This window comes from Limanda limanda, chromosome 16, assembly GCF_963576545.1.
Source record: "Limanda limanda chromosome 16, fLimLim1.1, whole genome shotgun sequence".
Taxonomy (NCBI): domain Eukaryota; kingdom Metazoa; phylum Chordata; class Actinopteri; order Pleuronectiformes; family Pleuronectidae; genus Limanda; species Limanda limanda.
The window spans coordinates 10632592-10654362 of NC_083651.1; the positions used below are offsets into that span (position 1 = coordinate 10632592).

Sequence of the window (21771 nt, forward strand, 5' to 3'; positions counted from 1 at the left end):
AATCAACTCTCCCTCACTGCCAACATTACTGCAACAACATGTTCCTGTTGATTCATGCTGCACAACATCAGGAGAATACGCCCCGCTTCTCACTCAGAAGGTGGTTCAGGTTCTGGTCCAGGCCCTGGTCATCTCACGCCTTGACTACTGTAACTCCCTCCTGGCTGGTCTACCTGCTAGTGCCATCCGACCTCTGCAGCTCATCCACAATTCAGCAGTTCGACTGGTCTTTAACCAAGTTCTCTCACACTACTCCGCTCGTCCGCTCCCTTCACTGGTTACCAGTGGCTTCCCGCATCCGTTTCAAAACACTAGTTGTGGCGGACCGTGCTGTGAACAGATCGGGTCCAGCCTACATCCAGGACATGGTCAAACCATACACCCCAGCCCGTCCACTCCGCTCTGCATCTGCTAATATGCTTGTTGCTACCTCGCTGCGAGCTAACCAGTCAACAAAATCATGACTGTTTGCTGTCCTGGCTCCCAAATGGTGAAAGGAGCTCCTCAATGACATCAGGACAACAGAAAGTCAGATTTGGGGTATTGGGGATCCACACCAGATTGCACACAAGTAGATGTCAGTTCATCTGAGTTTTTTTTTTATTAACAGCCATCAAATGTTAAACATGTGAAAATGTTGTATGTCGTATAATGTTAAAAAAAGCAATACAAATTGGTAAATTTCTGGCAGAAGCCCAATTCTTCCACCATGTTTTGTCAGAAATCTGTTCAGTATTTTTTTGTTGTAATCCTGACAAACAAACCAACCAACCAAACAAACTATTGGACTGGGGGTAAAAACATAACCTTCTTGGCGCAGGTAATAATTCACAGCTGGGGGCTGAAATGTGTTCCAGCCCAACCTACGTCTACTTTCTCAAACACAGCTTAAGAATAACGTATGAGGCATTACCATGAAATGTGCATTTGTCTTGTCTGCCCTTTGTTTTATGAAAGAGAACGCACACAGTTAGACATCTTTTTAAACATTCCTCTTCACAAATACTGCAGGCGCCCTGAAGGGCTAAGAACAGGTGAGCTGCCACCGTGCCACCACGAAAAAGAATTGCACAAAGGGAATTTCCCAGCTCAGTGAAGACAGATGGTTTAAAACACAGCATTGTGAGTGTGAGTCTTTCTCTGTCCCCCTGTTTTTTATCGAGCGGGCTAGTCCCTTTTGCAAAAATCATTATCCACTCTGAATGTTTTCCCTGTTTGTTTCCCTGCAGGGTGCATTTTATGTTTAGTGCCACTAAATAACAACTAATACACATCCAGAATGTTGTTGTGCAGGCACGCTTTTATCTTTTGATGACTCACTGAGGAGAATTAGGCTCAATAAATAAAACAGGAACAGGAATTTATGAGGCAGCCACTTGACTGACAGCCTCATCTAATATGTTGTCCATGTCACATCACTGTCACTTCTCATGACTGCACACACACACACACACAGAGACGGAGAGAGCCACCTCTCCCCTGCTCCTCTGCTCTGGGGAGGCAGTTACCCTAGCAACCAGTGATGTCATAACACCGTGCCTTATTGATTATCTCTGCGGTTGTCAAACGGTCCACATCAGTGTGTACGTGTGTGTGTGTGTTGTGCTTGTTGATGTCTGTCATCCTGTTTAATGTGCACAACGTCACAGTAGAAGAAACTGGTCTGAGAAGAGTTTGAACAACACTGAGAACCACTGCAGGAACACACTCCGGGCAGACAATGTAGCATACTACATCCTTCTTCACTAATATTAGTTCAATCATAGTCATTGTAAAATGGGCTGGATGAAAACATTAGTAAACAGACGACTATTTAAGTGGTTGGGTCAGTTTGCGAAGGGGCAGGGAGGAGAGGGGAAGGCAGCTTCTCTTTTCTAAAAGACGCAGAGTGAAACCACCAAACATAGTTACATAGTAGTCTGTTTCTGAGTTGAATTTCTCTCAAAGTTTTCTTAACAAATATTTTCGGATTAAAGCCATGTTTGAGTTTGTTTGCATGTGCAAATATTACACTAATTGAATAGTTATAAATTCTTTTTTGAGGTTGAGCGATTAATGGTTATATGATATATATTTCTTTTTTATATTATAGATTTTCTATTGTAAATGCTGTTCGGATTCTTGGAACATAGAAAACCTCCTGTACGCCTTGTGTTTGGCAATGCATTGACTTTTAGTTTCTGTTGAATAGCTTAGAGTCTGTGCTCAAAAGTACATAAGGTGGTGTATTTCATATTTTACAGCCAGCTGACATGTCTTAGGATTAAATGCAAGTTTCCACTCGAGTCAAATTTATGTAGTTCCACAGAGTTTCAAATTATAATTGCAGACTGCAGATCATGGCTTAAGGGACTTTTTTTTAAGGGAAGAGCTATCCTACATTCTGCAGTAGCAAAAAACCAGACAGTTTTTGTCACATTTTCAGTAAAGTGGAACTTCATGCCCATTCTTGTGACAAAATCATCACCAAAGTCGGTGCCTCACTTGATCGGCATAAACACAACCCCAGCTGTGACTCTCCTCTCACCACAGAGCTGTGAAACTAACACAGGCCCTGTTCACCTGGCAGCATGCATCAAGGGTGACCCCATCACAAGTGGACAGCTCCAACTCTCTGTGTGTAAATGTAACCTTTTCTAGTCTTAACAAGCACTGGACACAATTTACATTTCAGTTCTAAATATCTCTTATTCTTTACATCAAGGTCCATAAATTATTCCCTAAAAAATTCCGTCTTCCGTCTTGAGGAAAGTGGCAAAGAAAACCAGACAAGATTTGCAACAAAATAAAATTCAATTTTTTCCCCTCTCCAATGCCCAATCCCTCCACCGAGTTTGGTGCAAAATCAGGACTTTTTGCGTAATTACGGGGACAAATCAACAAACAAGCCAAAAGATGGTTGAAAATATATCCTTCTTGACGGATGCAAAAATACTCCCATATCCACCCGCTTATCCAGATCTGCTCTAAAGTATATTGGTTTATTTCTTGGTTCATGCCCCACCAGTCCAAAAAGCGTAATGGAAATCGGCGTAGTGGTTTCTGAGAAATCCTGCTGAAAATCAAACAAAGAAACAAAAGGTAATGAAAACATAACCTCCTCCTTCTGCTGAGCTGTGTCTCATGTTTAAACAATTTTTACCACCCAAACTGCGGTAGGAAAAAATAGCTTTTAAAATAATACCCCGGCCTCATTTTGACCATTTCCCTCAACTATCTGCCTCATTATTGAAGCTGTAGACATTCTTACTCCCATTTCACTGGGTCTCTGCTGTCTCACGTATGATGTTCTTTCATGCTTGTCATGTTCTTTTGAGATTTTATTGTAAAAAATTGGAAGCCCAATAATAAATCCCCAGTCTTTCCATTCGTAGTCGGGTAATGCAAAAGGTATTTGCGTTTAAATACTGACTATCACACAGTTAATGTGTATCACAGGCTGCTCTGCAGCGAGTAGGGAAAGGAATTCCAGAATCAGCAGAAAGATGTTGAAAGCAGGTGTTTCCTTGAGGAAATACCAGAGTGTAAAGAATGTGCTATCCACCAGCGTCTTGCCTCCGACCCTCAGGAAGAAAAGCTCTGAAGCTGTTGTTTCAAATTTCAAGGCTTTTCCGCTCAAGCTGCCATCCGCACCAGCCGCATTCATCCATGCCAAAGTGATTTTCTACGTCTGCCTCCTTCGCTTTCTCTCTCTTTCTCTCTTGCCCTCCCGTCTTACTTCCTGTCTCCCCTCACTGTGGCTGCAACAGACCTTCTCTCTTTAGAATATGCTTTCCCGACTTCTGTGATTTATATCAAACACAAAATCAAACGGGCGTCCTCTGCAAAGGGGATTTGTGTGAATAAAAACACACATGCACAAATGTACCATCCTAAACACTCAGGTATGCATGCACTCACTGTCCCTTTCTGTTTATTACTGCATCCTCTGTCTACTTCAACACAAATATGTAAGCCGGACAATAGAGGAGAAGCAGGTGGAGCTGACAGAATGAATTAACTACCCACAGACAATGCCTTCAACATGATTTAGGCAAAAATAGTTGGTCTAAAGAAATTCAGATTATTTGGAATAATGTTTTTTATTTATTTAACACTACAAATCCAGGTTAGAATTGATTAATTGAGACATATGCTTGGACAAATATTGTGTCGGTGGTGCACATGTACACCTTGAAGTGGTCCTGAGCGAACACGCAATTTTTTTAAAGGAGGAATTTATGAATCCCATTAATTGTTCTATTGCACAGGGTAATTTAAAGTTTCATTTGGTTGCAGCAGTTGGAGATAATTTAAAGGTACTGCTGGAGGAATTAAAGCTAATTAACTCTCTCGGCACAAGTTAATCTTTGCGGTTTCATTAGGTGGGGGTGGGGGGGGGTCGCCAAGCTTGCTCAGCCCTGTTGCTGCGCAATTGGTTTGAGGCCACAAAGTATGTTGCGGTAAAGAGACAATATGCAATGAATAGTCGATGCATTCAAAGGACGCCAATTTGGTTCTATTCTGAGGCCCATTCTTATATTGCTCTATCATTGGCCAAAGGTGATGTTGACTTGTAAATGTAATTGTCTCTGTGGTAGGAGTTCTGTGGTTTCAGGTGCCCGATCTAATCTGCGGCTATCTCAGCAATGGGGTGTGGGGAATATTAATGGCCTATGTAAAAGCTGACAGTAGGCCACAGTCCACATATCCTCTCTTCTGGTTTGGAACAAAGCAGCGGTTGAAAGGTTGTGGGCTCCCCAGTGATTTCCTCCACAGTCAAATGAAACAGGAAATCAATGCTTCACATTAACCCCTGATAAAAAAAAAGTGTGGAGCCCTGAAACCAAGCAGGTTTTGTCCTTGGAATATACGTTGAATCACAGTGAGACCTGCAAAGAATACCGGAGACTTTATTGCAGCTCTTCTCATCGTCCTTACTCCCTGAGGTAACTAAGCTCTGCCAGGTCTTCCCCAGAACGATGTTAACGGAAGAAAAAAAGGAATGGAGTGGAAGTATGCTACACTGAACAATGGCTTAACTGAGCGGCTGATTGATTACCTCTGCTGCATCACAGTGAAATACAGATACAAGAGATTCATTGGAATTCTCTGAAGGGTGCACTGCAAGAAGGGGTAATTTATTAACAAATGTCCAAAGCATGTTTTTGGAACAATGCAGGTTGTCACTCAGTTTGAGGACAATGCAAAAAATTACCATTGTGCATTGTTAACTCTGAATGGATATTTGGCATGAATCTTTTAAGACTTTTAAACTCCTCCAATCTGTCATAATTTCACTAACTCTGCACCTTAGCATATTTGCACTATTGCACACACTTGCACTATTGTTTTTCTTTTTGTCTTTAGGTGTATTTATATATTTTAGATATGTATATCTTATTTTCTATTTTAAGTTTTAATATTCTATTTTATCTTATTTTACTTTTCTGCTTGTAATATTCTGATCATTGCTATAAGAGAGCCTGTGACCGAAGCATTTAATTTCAAGCGATTGCTTAATGTAATCGTATATTACAATGAACTCTTGAATCTTGAATCTGGAAAAGCTGTATTGTCTTGTTGGTTTTGTTTTTTTTGTTGTCAGGCAAGTTTATACATTTGGGACTAGAGTCATTTCAAGAGAGCTGCACAGGAGGTGATTGATATTGTCATGTTCAGATTTCATGAATACCTCCAACATTTGATTGGAAAAGCAAACCACTTGCAAGGCTTTCATCACTTCTGATTCTCATGGTGAAAAAGTTGGCCCGTTAGTGAACATCTAATTTCTCCTACAAAATAAAAAGTCAGTTTGTAGGTCAGTCATACGCCTGCAGTCTCCAACCCCTTTGTGTTTCATTCAAGGTTTTTCTAAGGCCCTGCTAAGGACCTCCATATTCTATCCACATAATGGTAGACATCTGTATCAACAAAGTCTTTGGTAACAGATGCTAAATACAAGCAGGGGACATTTCTTCTCCAGGGGGATTTGAGCTGTGTGGAGCTTCAATGTTCTCCTTGTTTTTTTGTGGGTTTTTTCTCTTGGTGCCCCGGCTTCCTCCCACAGTCTGACATGCACATCGGGGTTTGGTAAGTTGGAGACTCTGAGTTTACCAAATGGTTGTTTCCTATGTTTCTCCTGTGAAACACTGGCGACCCTTTCAGTGATGACCCAGCCTCTTGCCTAATGTGAGCCGGGATTGGCTCTAGCCTTCCCACGACCCTCAAATGGATAAGCGTTCCAGATAATGGTCGAATGGAGGATGAATGGATGGAAATGAAGCTCTTAGTTGACACACATGTAGCATCTGGACAAAATATTTTGGCCCCATTCCATTATGAAACAGCCTTAACCAACTGTCCGAATTCATTCGTGGATCAGACTACAACCTTCATCTGACCTTGTCATCAGCAAATTTCTGCTAAAATGTAAAAATAGTTTTGGTAATTTTAATGAAGGGGAATTATCTCTGTGTTTTTTTCGCTTGAGCTTTGCCTGCTGCTGTAAGAACATGTCATGTATCTGTGTGCCAATAATTTGGCAATTTATGAGTCAGAAACAGAGGAGAGTCAGGTCAGGTTGTTTGATTATCTAACCAGTCAGCTCCTGGCAATCAAACCTGATCAAACCACACTCACACAATCCTCATGAGGAAGATTTCTAAGGCGTTTACCTCTTTATAATTCTCTCCAAACTTTGCTTATTTAGTCATAAATATTGAATTGTATGGATTGACATAGATTTAAAACCAAGTTCTTACTGTGTTGAAATGTATTCACTCACCCATTCAATGTATTAACTGCAGTATGCAAAGTTCAACATGCACACACTGGATGCAAATACAACATAGCTAGCAATGTAGACTAAAACTTGACTCTATACTCCTACTCTCACCCTTCTGTCATCGATCAATAGGCTCAAGGGTGCATGACTGGGACAAGAACAACCAGGACCTTTGTTTTATTAGCACAGGTTTCAGTGTATATCAGGATTAAGCCGAGGGTTCGCAGGCTCCAAGAAAACAAGCTTCCTCTGTATCAGAGGGGCCACTAATGAAGGATTCAGCGCGCTGTAATAAATCTAGACACATCGACCCACAGCTTGTTCTACAGAGAGAACTGTTCCTCGTTTTTAGCAAACAGTCCCTCCTTCATCTCACACACAGGAACATGCACATTTACACTGTATATAAACATGATCAAAAGTGCACGTCACGGAACACAAAACCTATAGAAAACAACACAAATAACACACACATACATTAATGCATATATATGATAGGTAGGACGCAAATGCACCAAGTGGTTGCTGTTCACCTCTTGGCTTAGTTAACAATACGATCACATTGTGCAACCTTGAGTCCTCACAGATGCATTAGGAGGTGGCCCAGAAACGGCCTGTATTGCACCAAGAGGTGAGAGCAAGAGCACAGGTCTGCTGCAGTAACCATGGCAACTGGATCAAGTGGGAAGACCAGGTACCTCGTCCGAAGCAGGGCAGATTGGACGATCCCCGACACTTCCTCAGACTGCTCTCCAGAGACAGGGAGCAGGACAGGGGATGCTCGCACTTCCTGCCCGACCATCCCTCCTTGCAGTCGCACCTGCCACAATTACACTGGCCCTGACCTGCCGAGGACAAGGAGAGCAGTTGGAGGACATGAGGGGAAACGAAATCAGTGGCTTTGCACAGGGGGGAAGTGAAAAGGGTGCAGCAAGCAGGGTGGAGAGAGAAAAACGGGCTAATATAAGCTGTTGGGAAAGAGGGAGGGAGTGGAAGAGAGGAGCGAGTGAGGAAGAACAACTAACAAGGGGTAGGTACGTGGCAAAGTGAGAGGATGGGGGGGAATTGAGTATCCTGGCCGAACAGACTCCTGCTTCTCTAAGCTGCTGGATTACTAGCATCGATTTGACCAGGATTGGACGGAAAAAGAGAGAGAAAGAGTAAGAGAGAGAGAGAGAGAGAGAGAGAGCACAAGAAAGACAGAGAGACGGGTGGAGAAAGCCTGAAAAATTTGATTTTAAAACATCAACATGTGCAAACTTAGTCTACATCTCACAAACTATAAACAATTTAAGCAATATTTGCACCAAATCTCTTTTGGCCGTGTATATCCAACAATGCTAGGATAAATCCACTGGGGTAGAAATGATCTGTTTAATGTATGGTGTGCACAGTGTTAGCATCCATCATATTTAGCTTATTACTTCTTTAGAGAAGCAGTGAAAGGGTCATTTCACAATCCAAAAACACTTTGCTAGGTGAAAGGCAAAAACACTTACTATACACTTGTATACGCCTGCACATTGCAAAGCACTACCCGGCCTTCTCTTAAAGAAATTGTTTGACATTTTGCAGAAATACACTTATTCACTTTCTTCCTGAGGGATGGATGAGAATATGAAGGCTCTGCTCTCACGTCTGGACAGAAGATAAAGGAGAAGCTGGAGCCGGAGAAGTTTGCCTACTCTTTCTTAACAACCCCTGTCCTTCTTCATGAAGTTATCCAACCAGCCAATCATGTGTCAGCAGTGCAATGCAAAAAGAGGCCTTTGCATTCAGTCTTTACAACTGTGGTGAGAAAAAAGCTTCTTAGAATGCACAACAAGAGAAACCCTGAGGCTGATGGGCGACAGCAGCAGAAGATGATGTCACGTCTTAGACTGTAATTGAGGGCAAGTGCATGTTTTTTTTTTAATTTTCATCAGCGTTGACTGGTGACACATGAAGTTTTCATTTCCCAGCTCTCTCCCCATTCATGCAGGTAGGAGCCTGGTCTTAAGCTGCAGATTGGCCTTTGAGAGGACTTTGGATAGGCCCCACCCATTGTATGTGAGTATATTCAGCATATTCATACTATCAAATTATGAGCGTTGCACTTTTATACCTGTTGGACAGAACCTGTATCCAATCGTATTCCACCTGTAGCTCTTCTGGCTCCAGCTTTTCATTTAACTCATAGATATGAGTGGTATTGATCTTCTTATCTTACTCTTGACTACTAAGCTAATCATTGTATTTCTGTTCACAATCTGTAAAACTTAGTATTATGATTTGTTTTGTTTTTTTTATCCAATAGTAGAATGCTGACCTGAGCAGAAGTCATCCGTGTATCGGTCATAAGTCGCATGACAGTTCCTCTCGTCGCACTCGCAGGTGTCTCCATGAATGTCTCCCCAGTCGCCAGAGGGATCTACGTCATGACAGGTACACTCGCCACACACACAGGTCCCTAACACAGGCACACAAGCACACATGGTGAATTGTGGTAATTATACACTGTAGCAGCACAATGTGTATTTAACTGGGAGAATAACAAGCAAACACATGAGAAGCAAAGTCCAACTCATTGTCTCCAACATCTTTGATGGATGTAGTTCGGGAAGGGACAAAATGTTTTTTCTCTTTCAGCAGGATAAATAATCTGTCTCCTTCTGACTCATTTTTTTCCCATCCTTTATCTGTGTATCTGTCTCTATTTTTCTCGTTTGTTTAACATCTCAGCCATGGCATCGGCTGAGCTGCAGCCAGCGGAAATCCCATTTTCTCTTATCAGCAGCGACAGAGCACGGGGAACCCCAGGGGGGCAGAGCCAGCTGGCAAGTCTGAGGGCTGCGGCTGGCGCGTGTCTGGCCCCTGGCACTGGGCTCGTTCTCCCTCGCCACCTCATAGCCCTGAGGCCCTGGATCTTTAGATGCCGTGCACCTTCATGTCTGTCACAAATGTCACAGCTGAGCTTCAGCGCAGATTACGACACCTGGGCTATAGTTACTGTTCAAAATGTTCCATACATTTTCAGTGAGTACATCTTTATTTTTAACCACAGTCCCGGAAAGGGGGAAATGTTTTTTTTTCTCTGTGTGCATCACACAACCGTATTCTCTCGGAGTCGAATTGTTGTGATCAAGAATAAATAGATGCACGTATTTCGCCTCCAGCAGATGTTATCATTTTGACAGCATGCCAGTTAGTGTATTATTAGCCGAACGGAGGAGGCTAGGTGAACCCACCAGACGGAGGGGCTTGACAATTTGCCGGAATGAAACACAGTTATCTATCGGGTACTGTCAGCCAAATCACTCACCCATTCATTTCAGACAGCGAGCGGGAGATAAAGGTTGCGTTTGAGCGAACCAAAGGAGAGAGAAAGGGATGACATTTTTACCGTCTAATAACAAACCCTTCACATCTCCACATCTATACGTGGAGATGAAATCAAATCAGCCCTCTATTGTGAAATCCTCCTCCCTGATCCATTGCCTATAATCCCCGGATATGATCTTCACAGTGCTTTAAAGGACCATTAATTCAGAGCAAAATGATTTGCGTTTAAGGCGGGGATGGGAACTGGGAATTGTTTTCATTGTTTTCATTGTAATCAGAACCAATTGGGTGTTGGCAGATGTTGGCACATTTTACCGATCTGGGAGCAAAGGCGAAAATATAGTGTGATGTAATAATGTAGAACTGTGATCTGACTTAAATGTACTTAAACATACATTGACAGCAGCTGTTCTTTACAGTTTACAGAACAGGTGCGCCATATTTTCCATATTCAACAGTTACCTTGAGAGACATAATTAATGTCATTATCATTAGCGCCCGTGGCGCTAATGAGCGCGAGTTTTTTAGTTAAATAAATTCAAATTATTACATTATTATTTCAGGTAGAAGGATGTAAATATTTTCAGAGCAAATTTGTATATTTTCTGTTTTCAAATCAATTTTCAAATGGTAGTCTGTGTGATTTCACCAGAAATATTAAGGATTCAAATGCTTTAAAACCTGTTTGCGTTGTATATGTTTGGTCTTATCAATGAAACTGTTTGGTTAGCTGAACACAGAGAGAAGAGAAATTGAATTAATGTTTTGTAACCTGAATGTGCACCTTTTTCCACCGACCAACACTGAATCAAAGGGGATCTATAAAGGAATCAATAAGGAATTAGAGTGATAACAAGTGGGCTCCTTCTGATCGGAAAACCCTGTCAAGCCAGGTGAAGAAGAAAAACGGGTGTTCAGCCAAAACCCGTAACAATATGTATTTTGAAATATGTTCCTTTATCTAACTGTACCTTTGTTCTTTTCTCAGGGCTGCACTTTGCCTGACCTTTTCTAAGCTGAAGAGCAACACAATGGGCTCTTACACCAGGAACACAGACGATGGTGGTTCACGCTGCATCAGCTGTGCACTTAACTATAAACTGCAGCTCAGCAACGAAGCTCCGTCCACGTAACCCACCGTTTGGCCTCGCCACTTAGCCGGCCCTCTGCTGGTCTACTGTAATTAATTTTGGAGAGCTTTGCTGAAATCCCCCAGGATCACTTGAGCAATAGGATAGTGAAGCTATTTCCACGACTGCCTGTCCACCAACCTTTCAGTGGAATTTGCATAGGCCTAAAGGATTTTTGGTTTTTAAACAGTCTACTCGGTTCTGTGGTCGTTTCCTCTGTATCGCTCTCTTTTTTTCTCTTCATCCCCGTCTTCATGTTCAGTTTCAAAGCGACCGTGCCAACATGTGGCCGTCACACACTGAACTGGGATTATCCTGTCAAACTTATTAAACAACTTCAATCAGCAGGCTCTACATCTAAAATAATATTTCACACCCAGGAGGAAACCACACATCCCACTCCTTTTCAATCTGACATTTAAATTAGTAAAGAGTTTTTCTAACGGCAGATAAGCCCTTTGATTAACAGTCTCTTTTGTGATTGCCTCTGCTGTGCAATTATGCAGGTTATTTAACATCTTCAAACAAATACCTTATTCCAAGTGTGTCTCTGAAAGTGTATATGCCAGTGCTGCACCATTGGTTGAGGTTTTATAATACAAAGTCTTTAAAGTATCTAAAAAATAAACTATCCTAAGACAACAGGATGAAAAGAATCTTTAAAAAATTGACGTATAACTAAAACAAAGACAAACATTATCACAAAATACTTTTCTGCAACATCATGTTGGAAACTACAACAGACAAAGAACAATGGGTTATCAATTGAATTCCTCTTTTTTGTAATTGTTTCTTTCGACATGGCGTCTTTCCTGCCCTTGCTTATCATAGAAAACAGATAATGAATGATTGTTTCCTGTTTCCAAACAATTCCATTGATATTAATATTGTCTGTATATATTATATCTTGTGTATACTTTATCTTGTGTTTCATTGATATATAAGGACAGATCATTTAAACACATCCATAGCAAGTGCACATTTCTGTATACTGGTTTGAAGCAGGTAAACAGACCTCTGTTGCTGCAGATTTTGCCATCTGGAGATGTGCATTGCCGTTTGCTTTCCCATGGGCTGATATCACACTGGAATTCACATTTGTCTCCATGCCAACCGGCAGCACAGTAACAGTTTCCACAGTAACACTGGCCATGGCCTGGAAGCAGATCAGAATGCACAGGCAACAATTGATCAGTTCCACTGTCGGTGGTATGGATCAACATTAGATTATAAAAAACAACAACAAAATTGGACAAATACTTTTTGGCTAACCCAATGATTTCTAATGTTTTACAAAAAACAATCCATGCAGGAGTTTATTAGTCTTGCTTGAGAAAATTGAAAAATCAAGATAAATTATGCATTTCTCTGAAAGGCCAGATAAGAAAACCCAATTAGATTTCCCAAATTAAATTATGGATGGGGAAAAAGTTAAATTCTCTCAGGCAAAGATTTAGCATCATCGCCAGTTTAATTGTAGAGGAAGTCCCCCTTTCATTCAGAAAGGTTTTATGACTGTTATAACCAAATCAATTTCCCTTCCCCTGACATTTCCCCAAACTGTATCATCTGAAACACGCCACCATAGCACGTTGACAGTCTGACAGGCCTGCTGTGTTTAGTTATGGAGTCTGATTGAACAGTTGTTGTTCAGTGAAGGGTCAACTGCATTAAATCAACATGAGTGTTCTATAAGCTTTGGAGGGCAGATCAAAATGGTGGCACAATTCCTTTAAGTCGTAATTATCAACTAGAAGGTTGGCTGCTCGAAACCCAGCCTATGCCGAAGTGTCCTTGGGCAAGATGCTGAACCCCCAAGAAAAATGGCTCCTAATCGATGCTAATTGTATGTCGCTTCGGATAACAGCGTCAGCTAAATGACATGTAATGTAATGTAAGGTAATGTCATTCAAAGATAGAACTAATCCAATCGCCATGACAGCAGCTAACACATGTATTGGGGAAGAGTGAGAGTAGGACCCAGCTGAGGCATACCTCCACACACCTCTCCGGTGTCCTCATCCAGACACTCGCTGTCGTCACACTCACAGAAGCGTCCGGTCACCAGGCCCGTGTTCCCCTCATTGTTGCACATGCAGCTTCCACAGTGACAGGTTCCTGTGGAGGAAGCCAGCTTTAAACTTCAAGGTTAGGCTTGTGTGTTTGTGGAGGATTTGTGCAGCTGTTCACTGGAGGCACCGTCTGTGCATCATGTGCCAACCGATCTGGACCGGTGTCAGACCACTGGCCCACTGTGTGCGATTTTGGTGAGCGTGTGTCTTTGGTTGCATAGTAGGATGCTGTGAATACATTTGCTTTTCTGCACACTCAAACCAGGCCACATACTGCACACCTGCTCTCAGAGATACACACAAGCTCACACACGGACACACAAACTCACATTCATCCCTCATTTAGCCCGGAGGCATCTCGGGCCAGTCGTGAGGTTAAGCCCAGGTGGGTGAGGGGCTGTCAGTGTGGAAAATAACCTCAGACATCCCCTCACACTGTGAGTCTTCATTGTGCCAAAGCTTAATCATGTTTCCACAGAGATAAACACATAAGCTGTGTGCATCTAATATCCCCAAGCTTGTGAGATTTGAGACCAAATTGAATTATTTATACTCACACTATCACTGTCAATCTTTCCAGTGATGATCCTTCATGCATGAATTTATTAATCTATTAAGTTATTCATATTGATAGGGAGCGAGGAAGTCACAAGTATTTGCCTTGATTAAAATAAATGAGCGTTAAAGGGGTTTATATGAAGTAAATGAAGTCTAAGTTATTAATAACATTATATATTTTGGGGTCAGTAATAAGCTCCAACTAAGTACAAGTCAAACTCAAACTGCATAAATTATGCTTTTCTGTGAACGAGTAAGACATTATTAAACAAACTTAAAAAAACTGAAATAAACATTAAGCAAACCTTTCGGTCTGTTTTTGTTTATTATTGCTACTCAATAACACGTGATCATTATTATAAGCCATTGAATATCATTTCTGAACATTTCATAATTAATGCATTGTTGAAAAATGAATATGAAACCACTCTTTTAACTGTTGTGTGTCTATTGTGTGTTTCGGGGATTCGCTAATGGTTCTGTGTATTTTCACAATTCTTCTCATGCATGTGTGGGTTAGCATGTGTGGTCGCGTTCTACCTCTGTTGGAGCAAACCACCCCCTGTGGGTTCTTGCAGAGCTCTTTGCTCTTCTTGCCGGGGAGGTTGCACTCTTCCTGGAACTGGCAGGCGTCTCCGAACCAGCCGTCATCACACTCACACGTCCCACAGTCACAGTAGCCGCGGTCTAAAGGGAAACACGCCACACGACATGTTGTTTACCAGTGCTGAAAAAGCATGCCCTCTGCCAGTTTTCTTCAAATCGCTCTGTGATCACAAGGACACATTTAATTGTTTTCTTAAATGATTACGATGACATTGAACCAGCAGGAGAGGACAGGAATTAGAACTGAAGGATTCATTTGCCCCTAGACACTTAATTATTGCAACAGATCCATCATAATACCAGGTGACTCTTTAATGGATGTGAGATATGATGCGTTTCCATGTAAGCAAACACGCAGGCATGTTTCAACTATATTTCTGAAGTCTTATTTGAAATTCAAACCTTTTTGCAACAGGATGATATACTAGCGCCCTCATCAATCACCCGGCGAGAGCGACACCTCGTAGCGGTGTCCCATGAACCTACGCAGGCAGTTTGCCATCACTATTTCTCATCGTTCCGATGGCCACAGTGAGCAATACGAAAAACAGGAGGAAGCATGTGATGCAAATGGGGGCTGTTGACAAGTTATTATAAATGTTGCCCCTATTGCATTTAGTGGAAAGGGTCCTTGTATGTCACACTCAATCATTTGCCTGACTCGTTCATCGTGTAAATGCGGCGTCCTTTTCAAGGGCTATCCATCAGTCGTTAACAACGGGCAAGTCCGCTGTCTCTTCTCATTATCAAAACATCTCAGAGGACACTCGGGAACAGTTGCGAGCGAAAGATAAAAAACCAGAGGGTGTTATTCAAGGAAAGTTTCACCAACAGAGACAATAAAACTCTCTTTTTGATTTTTAAAAATCTTTAAATTGTTGTATAATTGTATTGTATTCGATAATTGTTTTCTTAGGGCAACTGTTAAAACTGAAAAGCTTAGAGTAGACTGTACTTTCTGCTGACTGTCTAGGTAACGCAATCACATTATAAATCCTACTGTAACAATACAACCTTCACCTAAAAACGCATAAAAAGAGATTTCAACAAATCAAACAAAGATCAACAATTGATTTGTTATTACAGCGCTGCCATATATAAGGTGGGAATAACCTTGTCAAGGTAAACTTCATTCTCTTACTTGCTCTCTGCACTGGAGGAGTGAGCTGATCTACAGTTATTGTACTCTGAGTGCTGAGACTGTTAAACTGCATATTAGAGTCCAAAAACAGTGAAACGCATCAAAATACAGCTGTTCTCCAGTCATAAGGGATTCTCGAATGACTGCCACATTAAAGAAAAGCCGGCAGTCAGTGGAGCGCCTCCACCAAGGCCCAACAGTCCCCTTAAATTCAATCAAGCTGCACACACAAGGTTAAAAGTAAAGGAAAGTGAAAAAAATCCACTCCAAAATACGAAAGCCTCTTTTCTTGAACCATTCCGCCACCTTCCACCAAGTTACATAGAAATCCATCCGGAAACATTTGCACAATTCTTGGAACAAACAAAAACTAAAAAACGAACAGAAGTGAAAACATAAACTCAACTGCAGATCACAACCACAGTTTGTCAATCTTGAATTGCTGTGTGGTTATGATTCCACCAAGCCTGTGCTAATGAAGTAAATATGACTGTAAGATTAAAGCAGTACCTTTATAGTTTATCATTAAGGTTTTGCAGATGAGAACTGCCTCACAATAGCTGCAAAACTGAATTAGATTAAAAGTATCTCCAACTTAATTCAGTGGACTATTATAATGTCTGTGCCACCCACTCGCCCCCATTAATCTCCGCTTGACAGTCACTCGGACATATTAAACTCTCTTTGTCTGCTGGGCGAAGGTTTATGTGTGTGGGAAGGTGGCTGTCTCGCAGCGCCTCATCTTTCCCGGTGCTACCAGAGCGGTAATTCTCTTTGGTTCGGGGGGGGTGGCAGACACTCGCTCCCCGGCCAGTCAGGTGCACGGATACGTACGGTGGGGGTCATGGGGGGGGGAGGATGCGTCCGCTCCAGCGTCGGCGGCAGTAATAACAGGTGATGTAGTGTTAACCATGATTAACTGCTGACAGGGAGAGGACGGTGACTCATCCAGAGAGCTAATTTTGTATCGAATTTAAACTTGAGCCTGCTCGTTGATTTACAAAAAAATAAAAACGGACAGAGAGAAAAGCAAGGAAATAGGTTTGTATGGTTTATAGTTAATTTGCAATTCTTAATAACAACTGCTTCAATGCATGTGCCAAAAGTAAATTATACTCTCATTTACATTTGAGTCAATCTTGGGGCTATTTTGAGATTTCAGTGCAGCTTCCATTTTCAATTGTAAATCTCCAAACTCCCTGAGACTGTTTCTAAGCTCATTTACTGCATGATGTTTCCACTCCAAAAGACATTTCCCCACTTACTTTGTTTGGACCACATTCTCTGCAACATGATACTCATTTGGGTGAGTAATTATTCCTACTTGCTTTTCTTTCCCTGAGGGGATGTGGACCGTGAAACGACAGCACGTCAGCTCGTGTTCCGTGGAAAAGATCTAGGAGACACCTGTCTCTGGTAATAACTCATTCTGTGTGCTTTCCACAGGACAAGGAACTCCAGCTTTCCTCCCCTTCTAGTTTCTATAGTTACCCCAATAGGCATTTGGTTGTGTTCTTCTGCGATTTCATAATGTTGTAACATCAAAAGATTATTTTAAACCTACCCAGGCCAGGATCACAAGTTAACGCTTCACATTTTTGGTTTCCTAAAGTATGTTCTTATACATACATGTAAGGGGAAAAGATGAAAACGACATGACGCGTTCCCCAAAAGTGAAGCCAAATCATTTGGCCGCTGCCCCCTGGTGGCTGGCTGCGGTATAGCTCATAAACCCCTGCCTCCTCCATGTTTGTAATTCTAAAAAGTGAGTACAGCCCACATAAGTAGATCACTACTGTGCAGACTCTGGTTAATGGGAGTATTAGGGCCATATTCTAAAGGAAATAATTCAGAGATTTCGAGAATAAAGGTGTAATATAACAAGAACTCAGTCTTAGCTTTTGGGGGAAAAGTCATAATTGAGAAGAAAGTCATAATATTAAAACAATAACATTTAATCAGCCAGATAAATTCCTCTACTGTGACGAAAAGTAAGAAAACCATATTATTAGGACATAAGCAGCAAGGAGAAACCATGACTCCCTGTGTTCGGGAACAGACACCATCTTTAAAATGTAAGGTTATACTCAAATCGTTCCTTCTTGATAAATCCTATAGGGCGGGATCAGGTGAGTTCTGAACCATTCCTTAGTTACGGGTCTATAGGTCTAATCTGCTGGGGGAGCTCCCATCATGCACTCCTATCATTTTTATTTCAACTAGTAAAAGTGTTTCTGGTCGCTCTGTGCTCTCTCTCCCCCTCTCCCCCCCAACCCATTACCCTTTCTTTCTCTTCTCTCCTCTCCATTTTCCCCTGCTCACCCATACCGGTCGTGTTCTAGAGGTTTCTTGTAGTTAATGAGGGAGTTTTTTCTCTCCATATTCGCCAAAGTGCTGCTCATTGTGGGAACTGTTGAGTTTCTCTATCATATTTAAGGTCTTGACCTTCAGGGTAAAGTGCCTGAGATAATGTATTTTATGTTTGGCGCTATACAAATAAAATAGAATTTACTTGAATTGCTCGCTGCAGTTTCACTCCTTCTGGATCATAAACCTTGATCAGGCACAGAAATTTCACAATTATTACTTTACTCTTATAAATTTACCACATTTTTTCCCATAATATTATGACTTTATTAGGACTCAGTCCGTATATTCAAACATTATTCCTCTGTGCCGTCATGTGTGGAATAGTCTGCTCTCTTTAAACCATTCATACAGGAAATGACACTGTGATTCATCGATAATTTCTGCCGTACATTATGGGCCATAATCTAAATCATTGCCGATTTAGTAATGAAAATTTAAAAAAACACATGTATTCTCAAAAATGCCTGTTATAATCTACTCAGAAAGACTTGAGTGTCTTTTTTCTCCTTGCAGCCCACATTGTAACCATTAGGTGACTCACACAGGCACACAGCCTAGCAAAGCTCCAAAGTGAGTGCACATCAAAATATGTACTCGAAAAAAACTACATACAGAGATGAACACTTTAATGGGCTGTAATGGCTCAAGGACTGCATTCCACTCTGAGTCATTATTTTCTGTTTTTTTTTCTCTCTGTCTCTTTTGCAAATCAACAAATGATGCATTAAAACTATTAGTCACTTCGGACACATTGCCATTAGTGAGTGGTTTTCCCACGATTAGTTTACTTGTTTATATCATCTGGGTTTAATGTGTCTGTGTTGGATGTGACATCACAGCCTTGTGTTATGCTAAACAGAAAGTGTATCTGGAGGAGTTTGATCTGGAACAGCACCGGCCAAACTGGCTTCTGATGTGCTGCTGACATAAAACCCCCTTGGGTGGGATCTTCTCTGGCTCTGGCACGGGGGGGAGCAGAGGCTCGCGGCCCGAGCCAGCTAGGGAAAGAACAGAGGCTCTGAAAAACCCATATAGCCTGAAAGCGATGCGTGTGTGTGTGTGTGTGTGTGTGTGTGTGTGTGTGTGTGTGTGTGTGTGTGTGTGTGTGTGTGTGTGTGTGTGTGTGTGTGTGTGTGTGCTTTAAGTCTCAGGCTTGCACGTCCCCAGTTAAACTGCTCCTTTGGGATGGGGTGAGAAGGAAACACATATGCCAAAGTCATAATCAAAATTATGAAGAATCATAAAAAGTTACAGATCGTTCTGGATCGCATATTTGCTCGGCTCGCTGCTTTAAGCCACATCAGCGTCTGGGGGGTTTGGCAGCTGTTACCAAAGACACAGAGGGAATCGCTGACCTGGGTTTGATCAAATACTTTGTGTCCTAGAATAAATGTTGCTGTGTTAAGAGGATAAAGAAAAATCCGAATAAATGTCAAATCATTTTGGTCCAATTAAAACTGAACTCAAAGACGATCGCTCACTAAGGTGTTTATCCTCAATATTATGGTCTAATGCTACTCAACATTGTAACAGTAATTACAAATAAGTTGATTATACAGTGTTTGGGTTTTTTTTACACTGTGGAAATCCTACCCCACAGCGGCCTGGGCCACCCTCTATGTTTCCTGACAATGGAAAAAGACCATACAGTAAATCACAGAGGAGCATAGGCTGTCTGAACACACACCAGAGGAAAACACTTTGTTTCGGTTCTGAATAGACAGGCACAGAGACTGAGAGAGACAGTGCAGGCACAAGCGAGGGGAGAGGGAGCTCACGTGGCTCATTCAGTGAGGCAAGAATAGAGGGAAGGCTGTGGAAACGAGAGTGGAAAGATTGTCGTGTTTGCCGTCTATGACAGCAGGGGAGTCTATACAGAAATAACATGAAAAGAACAAAATAAACTTGATTATATTTCTCCAAAACAATCGAAAACAACGGTAGGTATTAAACTTGAAACTGTCCAATGTTGTGTTTCTCGTTTATTTTCAAACTTGGAACGAGGAAACAGAACCGAACAGGTCGAAAACAGATAGAAACAGAGAGAAGTCTGACTTGACAGGGAGGTTTTGCACAGTTGGTGACCAGATGTTAGACCATCGCTCTGCAAGAGTGTAGGATTTGCCGGAGGAGGGAGAACATGTGAGTGACAGGAGCGGTGCTTTGTGTGCAGCCTGCAGAATCAGCACTAATACAACCACAGGGTTTCTGCTGGGTCTTAAAAAGGCTTCATAGCTAAGATAGTTAAATCAACTGTAAGCCTTAGGGTTAGGGTTGACGTTAAAAATATCATGTATCAGGTCTCGAAAACATTTAAATGAACTTCATTATGTTTAAGTACATTAAACACTATTACACTATTACAACTTTTTAACGGTGCATAGTTTGGAAGGTCTATTTTTCTTCTAGAACTTTCTCAATGATACAAATATTTGCGCGCTGTAGTAATACCACAAACAAGACCAACGTAGTACTGATAACTACACTTGACTTTGCTGTGGGAAAGACTGTACCTCATGCTCGTGTGGTTTGTATGATAACGTGGGATTTCAAGGGTTATTCTCTACGAGGCTACTTCACCTTATCTTAAATTATGGGGAAGTGTAAGGACACTGATATTCATTCATATCTGTCACCCTCGCCATAGGTAGGCTTAGATCTCACTCATGGTCTGAAAAAGTCTTTAACTTGATGAAACATGCAGAGACCCTGAGAAGGGCACCTAGAGAAGGGAATACCTCTGCCAAGGCTAACACCCAATCTCACCATGTTCAACAAGGAAAAATAAATCAATAAACCATGGATCCGCTCTTAAGTAGAATGGGTTCTTTCTTGGGTCATGGCCCAACATCTTCACAAGATTACATGGAAATACGTTTAATATTTTTTGGGTAATCCTGCTTACAAACAAACAAATGGCTTTCAAACATCCATTATCATGGATTGGACGCGAAATTGAATCTTACGATCGAACATGTCATGGTAAATATAGTATACAATTGTATAGGCCACATCATAAAAGAAATGAACCTGGTATTCCAGAATACTTTTTGCCACTCTGCTACCTGGTAATTCAAAGCATAGCTTTGCTGTTGTCCCATCATGCACACGATAGAGTCGTGACATGATGGGAGCAGCTGCAGGTTTAAAATCTACCTCTTGCGAAGGTTACATTTTTAAAATCCAAAATGCAGACAAGACAATGACTGTTTGGTGCAGGGAAGTGTGATTAACGTGAAACGACATGCTTACTGAGTCTCTTGTAGGCACACAGGCAAACACAAAGTCCAAATACTCAAATGGACAACGAACTAAGTTGACGACACGATGAATCGCCAGGGAGTTGGGACAAAAAGTACAAGGTTAAACGGAGAAGATGAACAGAGCAGACAAACTGATGAAGAGGACTGGGGAGCAGAGAAGAAATACACAAGGGAGGCCGGAGTAATCAGACACAAGTGAAACACTGGGACGAGGAATTAGTCTGGAAATAAACACTCTTACTCCTACTCTTACTACGTACTATATCACGAATTAGAACAAAAAGCATTCCTACAACTTCGAGTCTGGGAAGAATAATGCTGCACATAAAAAGAACATATTATGGTCTTTTGCTCAAGATAAAATACCACAAAGACCTATTCTTCTTCCTCTAATTGTCTCTGGAGGGATCAGGGAACTACTCCCCCATGCTTCTATAATACCTCTAACTCAGCATGAATTCTGCAAGAGCACCGTAGGCCTATATTTATCTACATACAGATATAGAGAGCATCTAGTGCAGTTGTACGTCTAGTGCAGTTGACT

General features: G+C 41.6%; 1 protein-coding gene across 2 annotated transcripts in view; it reads right to left on the reverse strand.

Moving 5' to 3' along the window:
- itgbl1 (integrin, beta-like 1) overlaps positions 1-21771 on the reverse strand; it is a 39993-nt gene that overhangs the window by 12128 nt on the left and 6094 nt on the right. For both annotated transcript variants that reach the window (XM_061089250.1, XM_061089249.1), the window contains exons 3-7: positions 14388-14534; positions 13213-13335; positions 12233-12373; positions 9075-9215; positions 7465-7611 (exon numbers count right to left, since the gene is read on the reverse strand). In XM_061089250.1, coding sequence (XP_060945233.1) covers positions 7465-7611; positions 9075-9215; positions 12233-12373; positions 13213-13335; positions 14388-14534 — 699 coding nt within the window. The remainder of the gene's footprint in view (positions 1-7464; positions 7612-9074; positions 9216-12232; positions 12374-13212; positions 13336-14387; positions 14535-21771) is intronic.